General features: G+C 39.7%; 1 protein-coding gene across 2 annotated transcripts in view; it reads left to right on the top strand.

Moving 5' to 3' along the window:
- The first annotated feature begins 1,503 nt into the window (after positions 1 to 1,503).
- The window catches only part of GBE1 (1,4-alpha-glucan branching enzyme 1), a 288,275-nt gene continuing 280,822 nt past the window's right edge, over positions 1,504 to 8,956 (top strand). The window contains exon 1 of one of the 2 annotated variants that reach the window (XM_057501847.1): positions 1,504 to 1,925. In XM_057501847.1, the coding sequence (XP_057357830.1) occupies positions 1,792 to 1,925 (134 nt within the window). In that variant the 5' untranslated portion in view covers positions 1,504 to 1,791. The remainder of the gene's footprint in view (positions 1,926 to 8,956) is intronic. The other variant, XM_057501844.1, reaches the window with a different exon arrangement.

The following is an 8,956-nucleotide window of genomic DNA, read 5'->3' as shown; positions in this document are numbered from 1 at the left end:
AGTTTATATTTAACTCCTACTGAACTAGCATGTCCTTTAAGGTATATGATTTATTCCTTGTGTAAAGCCTTATTATTCAAATTGTGCCCTAACCAGCTGCAGAGATTGGAGTGATGGATCTGTAAGCCAAGGAATGCTGATGATCTCTGGCCTTCACCAGAAGCTAGGAGGGAAGCTAGCAGCACCTCTGAGCTTAAAATTGCAGAATCTCAGGCCTAACTGCAGAAGTGAACGGATCTGTACTTTCATATGTACATTAATGAGAAACACTAGAAAATGGATTAGGGGTGAAAAGGAGTAGAAGGGAACTCAGGTACAATTAGTCCACGTGAGAGATGAAAGCTGCCAGGGTAAGAGTGATAGCAGCAAGGATGAGAAGACTTATTTAGTTTGTTTTGGAGATAGTTACTCTAGGTCTCTCAAGCAGCTAAATGGATATTTCAGTAAGCAGGTGGTGATACGAACCTGGATTTCTGAAAAAAATTTAGTATTGGAGATACACATCTGTGAGTCTATAGGATATCCTGCTTCTGAGTTTCAGGTGTTGTTTGTAGTTCACAAACGGAAAATATGCCTTTCTAAAGGTGGTCCTAGTCCTCCACTCTTTCAACTGGAGGTCCTCTGTAACTAGAACTCTTATCAAGTTCTTATTTTAAAAAAGTTATAAAATTCAAGATCGATGCTCATCAACACTCTTCCTTCTCCATAGCCTCTAGGATTCTCCACACTCAGATCTCAGAAAGGGACAGATATTCTCAAGCTGCCCCAGTTTCTATGTGCAAAGCAGCTTGGAAACTCCTGGGTTGATGGGTCAAATTCTCTTGTACATTTCTATTCTTAAAAAATGATCGTTGCGCTAGAAGCCAGTTACCGGGAAAGAAAGAATATACGGAAATCCAAGTGGGGGAGCCTACATGAAGTCCTCCATTCTTAAGCCAAGAGATTTCTTGGTTATTACTTTGTTAGGTCACACAGTTGAATTCTAGCTTCCTCCTCTTTCCTATACCACTTGTGGTATCAAGGATAATTTAATCGTTGAAAAGTTTGTTACATTATAAGCAAAATGTTCTTTAACCAAAAAGCAAAAAGGCCCCCTTTTTTTTGGAGGTATGGGGAATGGGAAATGTTCTTGCCGTGACTTCAGTTCTCAGCTTGTTCATAACCCAGAAAAGAGCACTAGAACAGTGGAGTTAACTGTAGGATGATTTCGGGATCTCGCTTCTTTTGGTTAACTTGAGATAAAATTCTGGTCAGTAAATGGTTATTAGCATTTCAACGGTATGACTATATCCATACTTGACTATTCCCCTCACTGTGAATTTACTTGATGTCTGAAACGCTGCCCTAAGAAGAAATTCTCATTACTTTAAAGATCACTTCCTATATATATATATATATATATATATAATGTATATACATGAAGGGGATGCCGCCGCCGGCAGTTATTTAAAGAAAGCGGAGGGCTCCGGGGGAAAGAACTGGCCCGGGCCCGGGAGGAAGGCACCGGGCTCGGCGGACACCAGGTGCGAGCGGCGGGAGGCGGAGGGGCCTCGGCGCCACCTCCCAGCCCGGACGTGCGTCCGGGATCACCCGGGTCCCGCTCCTCCCCACCGGCGGGGGGAGTGCGGGCAGGCGGCCGCTCTCTCCGGCTATAAAGGGCCCTGGACTGCCGCGGCTCGCCTCGGCTCGCCTCGCCAGAGCCTCCTTCGGCTCCGCCCTCGCCGCCTTCCTTACGCAGGAGCTGCAGTTCCCGCTCAGGCTCCACTCGACCATCTCGGGCCTCGGCGGAAGATGGCGGCTTCGGCGGCTCAAGCCGACTGCTCCGAGGCGGCCCTGGCTGAGGCGCTGGCGGATGTACCCGAACTAGCCCGACTTCTGGAGATCGACCCGTATCTGAAGCCCTTCGCCCTGGACTTTCAGCGCAGGTACAGCCTGAACCCCCTCCGAGTTCTCCACTGCACGCCACCGCCTGGCCCAGGGCGGCTGCTCGTTTTCCCAGGCTGGCGCGAGGCTCGGGCCTCCGGGGGTTCCTGCGCGCGCGGCCCCGCCCCGCGCCGGTCCGCGCCGCCCCGCCCCGCGCCGCGCCGCGCCACCAGCGCCGGCCCCGCCCCCGGGCCTCTTGGGGCAGCCACTTCTCAGTGTGGGCGTCAGGTCGGCCCCGAGGATTGGGTCCCGAGGATTAGGTCCCGTGGCTGCCGGAGTTGTGGTTGACAACTCTGGTTCCGGGACGAGAGGTGGAAGCGCGGAACATACTCTCCTCATCCGCTTCCCCCTCCCTTTGAATCAGCGGCTTTGCGCCATTGGGTACGTGCCCTGGCTCAACCCTGGCTTCCTGAGGCGCTGATGCAGAGTGAGGTTTTCTGCAGGTTTTCTTACCTTTCCCTGCTCCAGTGGTCTCCTGAACCAGCGTGTGCGAAACACTCAGCGTGGGTAATCGCGCACTTACAATTTTCCAGTGTATTGCATGGCAAATACTGGGATTTTATATCCAACAGAATGCTTTTAAACAGTTTTTGTTCTTTCTTTGTTACATTCCTTTCTTGGGGAAGGTTAAGCCTGTCTAGGTCACTTTATTTTCTCCGTTGGGCCAACATTGATGGGTAAACGTACAGCAGCATTTGTCAGCAATAATCATCAGTGTCTGTCATTGGCATCCTGAAGAGGGAGAAAGCAGAGGAAAGCAAAACTTTTAAATGCCGTTTTAGGATGTCTAAGCTTTAATTTGTCTCCTATCACGCTGTAGCAAAGTAGTTTACCACAGTTAAGTTGCTGGGATACTAATTTTAGTAGTCAACCCAACTTAAAAAGTATAGCTTTTAAGATTAAAATATTTGTTATACTAGTTAAAGTAATTACATTTGTGAAATAAGCACACTGATTTAACGATTTCTGTCCTTTTAGCAGTCACTCGAGAATGAAAACTACCATGACAACAGAGCGTATACATAGTCAAATTTTCAAGTAGTAGAAAACATTTAGCTAGTTGCTGGGAAGAAAATTCCTTGAGGGTAATGACACACGGTTGATACGGAATTAGAAAAAAAAAAGAAATTAGTTGCATGACCTGGCATTGTCAATTATACCTGCATTCAATTCAGCAACTTTATTAGGGATCCATATCAACAAAAAGTAAAGGATTCAAAATTGAGCACAAAATCTCACTCCTGGGCTGTATATCCTAATGAATGAGCTCTCCTCAAAGTAGTCAGTCACCTTGACCTGTGGGCTCACTTAATCAGATGATTGGGAGGTTATACAATCCATCTGGGGAGCAGCCTTCTGAAATTGCTCCAGTATTTACAATATATAATTTCAAAGAAACTTGGTAATTTTCATAATTCAAAGTTGTCTGTGATTTAGAAACAATTTTAGATTTAGAGTTCAGAGCAAATGGTGGTGGTCAGACTTTTTAGATGTGCTTATTGATACTAATTTAATTGTATGTTTTGTAAAATGAAACAAGGCATTTCTGAAATGAGAGTTTGGAAGTGTTTTGTCTGTTTCCTCCTTTCAAAAAATAATCACAAGCAGACAAACATCCCTTATTAAGTGTTTCTTTCATGTAATTCATTTCAACTCCTCTGGGACTGAAGCGGTTATGATCTTCTTTCACGGTTTGTCAAAAGTAATGAGAGGGACAAAGGCCAGAATGAAGTGGTCGCAATCCAGTCTTCTTGGTGAAGAGGTGGGTCCAGTGCACCCTTGTGTCTCACTCTGACTTGGATTCTACTTCTACCCTTGGTTCTGAGTAATTGCCATTTTCCAGCACACATGTTCTTTTTAGGCATATCAAACAGTAATTTGGCATTTGGAAGTAGTAACTTTTACTGTTAACACTTGAGGGAATAAAAAATTCCACTTTCATAAAATTTGGTCCTGGTTTTTTCCCCCTGTTTTCTTGTTATTTCTAATAACCCATTTGGGTTTGGTCTAACACAAATATATAACCAGTCAAACAGCACAAAGTATGCTTCCTAAGGAGTATAGAAAACTTAGGGTACTAACAACAGTGTATAAGAAAGTGATGGGGGAGGCAGTTTCTTCTCACTGATGGGCTTTCTTATACTTTTCCAACCAATGTATCTTTATTACAAATTCTGTTATATTCATTTGTTGTTCTTGTTAACCTTTTCTGAAACTGTAAGAATGTTGAATCAAGTATGAGAATTAGTTACTCATTACTCTGACGTGAAATAAAAATTAATACATTAGTACTAATGTGTGTATGATATCCCCTCTGATACCATATTGATTACCTCCTAAGATGGGATTTTCCTCTTGCTTTTACTTGTTTTTTTGTCTGCTATTTATACTGCAATTAGTCATCATAATTCCAACATTTTGGGTTGCTTTTTAAAACAACAAAATATCATTGCCTCACATTACATGTCAGTGTGAGTCAGGCCTTTCTCATGGGTGTCACTCAAGGATGTAGACTGATGAAAGCTTGGTTTTAAAACATGCTTCTACAATGTTAGTGACAAGAAGTAGAGAACATGTTGAACTCTTTCTTACAGCTTTTGCTAGCAGTGAGTCACTTCTGCTGATACGTTATATTGGCCAGCGCAAGTCAAATGTGATTTCTGAGCCATGCCTGTGGAACAGAGAACTGACATTTATGAACAGCCTGAAGAACAACACAGTCGCAGTAACACTTGTACCATCCGTTTAAAGCTTACGTAGTACTTCATTTTGGTGTCTTATAAATGAGTATATAACTCAACATGTATAAAATGTAAAACTCAACATGTATAAAATTGAGCTTATGTTTTTTTCATCTCAAACCTGTTTGTTCCTTTATACCCTATCTCACTCAGAGTGTGGTATCCTCATCTACCAACTGCTCAAGCCTAAAACTTAAGACTTATCCTTAATTATTCCTCACCCTTCTTTCCTTTAAGTCCAGTCTATTGTAGCTCCTAACTATTTATCAGCCATGTGCTACTGTATACTACTGCTATCATCCTACTCAAGTTGCTACCAGCTCTTGCCTGATTTACAAAAAACAGCCTCATAATTGTTCCCCCTTAGATCTTTTCAACAATTCCCCATGGCTTTTAAGGTATAGTACAGACTCCTTCTCATGACAAGTTTCTGTATTATCTGGTCCTTGTCTACCTTTCCAGTCTCATCGTTGGACCCTTCTCACTCTGTATCATGTAACCAGCAGGGGCCTAAGGGTACAGAGGCAGCTGGGATGTCATCCTTCTGTGGTGACACTAAAATATCACTAGAATAAATTGGAAATATGGCATCTGTTTTACACATGCACCCCTTTTTTAAATATTGAAGATTTCATTATTTTGTAAAGGCTTGCAAGAAGTTAAGGGTTCTAGAAAAATCACTGAATAAAAGGCAAGCGAGATCAAGAACTAGAAACATTTTCTGTGGATTTTTATCAGGCAAGTGACTTGCTTAGCAGAAATGAATTAATAACTTAATCTTTTTCTGTGTTTAATTTTTATTAGTAGAAAATAATTTTTTCTACCCTGTAAAATACATATTTAACAAATGCTTAAAGAATGTCAGTTTTAAGTGTGCCATAGTATCACCCTGTCTTGGATTCGGCATGTTTTGGTCTAGCTGTGGGTCCAGCTACACTTTTGTACATGCTGTTTCTCCTGCTTGATACAGACTTTGCTTCTATCTTGCAAGTTTCTATACATGCTTCAGGATACAGCTTAGAGATATATAAAATGCCTCCCTGAATTCTCCCCATCCTTAAACCTTCCTATAGGCTGGGTAAGGGGCCTCACCTCTTGTCTACCACCTTGAACACCCTCATCCTAAGGGTGGTCATCCATTGTAATGTGTTCATCTTTCTGTTCTTTTGTATCCACTACTAGATTATTTGCTCCCACAGGTGGACAATTTCTGTTTTGTTTTGCTCAGTATTGTATTCTCAGTCTCTAGAACCATAACTAGTTTATAGGAAAGAGGATGGTATTTGCATGAGCAAAGGACTGAATGAATGTCTTCTGAACTTTTTTTCTTTTTTTTTCACTTTTCAATACCAGTGAGTCTCAGGTCAACTCACCTCAAGTTAAAAATGTTGGCAGTTCTGGGATGGACAGAGAAGAAGCAGTAGTTACCAGAAGGTTATGTGTGACAATGCGAGGAAGGGGAATATATGTTTAAGTAAAGAGCTAAAGATAACCAGAGAAAATCAAGAAAATCATTAATTAGATATGCCCATACTCCACAGAGACTAAAGGTTTAATCACTGAAGGAATATTAGTTTGATAGAGCCTGGGGTCAAATTGCATGCCCAGGATGGAAGGTGAGCCCCCCGAGTGAGCTAAGTATTACATTCCAATGAAAGTCTCTAGTTAGAAAAGAAAATAGCTTTTACATTGGTATCTAATCAAAATTGGAGAGTAGTTTGGATTTAGTGGGTCAGCAGTCACACCAAAAATTGATTCTCACAGCAATGAAATTTTGTATCATAGCTGAATGATTTACTTGTTTACTCAGTCCCTGGCCAGGTTTTGGGCCTTAAAGAAAGTCAAATGTCAGTGATTCTAGAAGGCAGGGAATAATGGGAAGATTACAAGATGTACCTGGCATGCTCTTCTGTACTAGTGGATTTACCTGCCCTTTGCAGCTGAGATCTGCAGTAACTCCAGACTCACTCTTGAATTCTCACTAGTGATGGGCAAAAGGTTCTAACCTTTTCGCATTTTCAAAGTGCTTTAAAAAGACTTGTTGGAGCATTTTGGTTTTAGTTTAGGTTGTGACGCCTGCTGCACCACCTCCTGAGAAGTGACTCTTTATGTGGTAACTTCTTAGAGGATTCAATTCATCTCCCACCGAGCTGGCCCTAGTTAGCCAGTGGGATGATAATACAGTACTTCTGAAATATGCTATAGTTTTAGACTCATAAGCATATCATGCTGCTTTTTGAAGGCATGTATTTTTAAACCTCAATTATACATTTGTAGATATTAAAGGAAAACATGAAAGTGTTTTCATTGGAGAGAACTGCTGCTACCAGGTACCTTTCTTTATAAAATAAGATTATTTTTTACTAAAGAGTAGATTCTCTTCTTGTGGTGAAGTGTACTCATCAGAAGGTGCTCACCACTGTTTTGAATCCAGGGTTCTTTTATGTTTAATATCCAAAAGCAGCCCTATTCTGTTTTGTGTTTAAGGTAACAGGAACCCAGCATATAATAAAAGGTAAAACTCTACATTAAACATGTTATTATACAATCTACATACATTAGTTTATTATATAATTCCATTGCAGTTTATTCGGCGTTTAATTTTTGATGACTAACTTGTAAAGCTTAATTGGTTTTTGATGTTTAAATGATTGGAATAATTTAGGTTTTAAATTTGGTTTCTTCATATACAAAATGGGAAAAAAGTATAAAAATATTGCTGCGTCCATGTTCCAAAATACAAGAGCAACATGAGGCTTGAATTTTATCTCTCATGAGTGCAAATAGCTTTGAATTTGAAGGCAAATTAATCAACCTTTGTGAACCACAGTTTCTTCATCTATAGGTGGATGGATGGGAACCACCTTGATGGGGTGTCTTGAGGACTAGGAATATATGTAGAGATCCTCAGTAAATACATAATAGTTATTTGATGATGATATTACTAGCAAATTAACCTTGTTAGTTAATTAACTATCTTAAATATTTTAATTTTTAATTTATTTTCAGAATATTTTATTATTGTTAGCTTCTTTAATTCTGTATCCTGAAATCAGCCATCTGATAAATAACAAGACAAGAAATTCCCCACAATTTTTCGTTTTGCTGGTTAACAGCATCTTTTCTTTATAGGTTTCCCTCTTTTCCCTAGTAGAGCCATTGTGTGAATGTGGTGCAGAGGTAGTCATTTTAATCATAATCTAATAGAGAAGGAAAAGAATATCTTTAAACTTTGATCCTTAATTTGGAGAGGAAATGATAAGGCAATTGCCATTTACTACAAGCTGAAGGGACAACGAGCCCAGGATAAAGTAAGCACACATCTCGCTTTATTGAGACAAGTAACTGCTAGCCTGCAGAAACTCACAGTCGCTCTTCTCTTGATCTTCCTTTTCAGCCTTTTCTCCTCTTTCATGTAACTGTTAAGTGTTCATATTCTTGGACATCAAAAGCTGCAGGAATTTTCTTCCTTGTGAGCTCTGCATGGCTAGAGTAGTGGTCATACCGAGTTTACTAATAGCAGGAATAACTTTGAAAATAAGAAAAATATATAATAGCAGCTTAAAAATTTGAAAATAAAAGAATTGTCCGGTGAAGTCTAAACATATAATCTATAAATAAGAAGAATATTTAAATCCTATGTCTTTATCTTTTTTTATTTGATGATTTCAGGTATTTTCAATATATTTGTTTTTGCAGTAAGATGCATAAAACAAAGGAATGGGATAGCCATGTGTGTTTTAATAGATCCACTGATCAGTAAATTACAGTGAGTCACAATCTCTGGTATGTACTATAGGTCTGTAATCTAAACTATGATAATCAGAAACTAAGTCTACAAATATACTTCTTATATAGGTAGCCTGGAAGTTTTCCAAATAATTTATTTAGTAAGAGATAATTAAATATTTCCTTTACCAATGAAATCATGTGTTACTCAATATCATCAATGTAATTTATTTTCATTTTCATAAATCTTAAGCAACTAGCTACAGGTTATATTTAATTATGAATAACAGCATAATGCAGATACATTCTCCATTACAGAAACATCTTAAAATAAGTTATGCTTTTAGGTCTATGTAACAGAAACCCAAAATACCCTCAATTAGCAGAAAATCCCATGCACTGTAAGAAATACAAAATAGAGATTTGTATTTCTCACAAAGAAGATGAAAGGGAGAAGTTTGGGCGTTAGCATGGAACCATCCTTTATATCTTTCTGCTCTAAAACATATGGTCTTTATCCTTATGCTTAGAAGATGGTGGAACATATCTAGGCTTCACATCCA

Source organism: Manis pentadactyla, chromosome 1 (genome assembly GCF_030020395.1).
Source record: "Manis pentadactyla isolate mManPen7 chromosome 1, mManPen7.hap1, whole genome shotgun sequence".
Classification (NCBI taxonomy): Eukaryota; Metazoa; Chordata; class Mammalia; order Pholidota; family Manidae; genus Manis; species Manis pentadactyla.
This window is presented reverse-complemented; position numbering and strand designations above follow the sequence as displayed.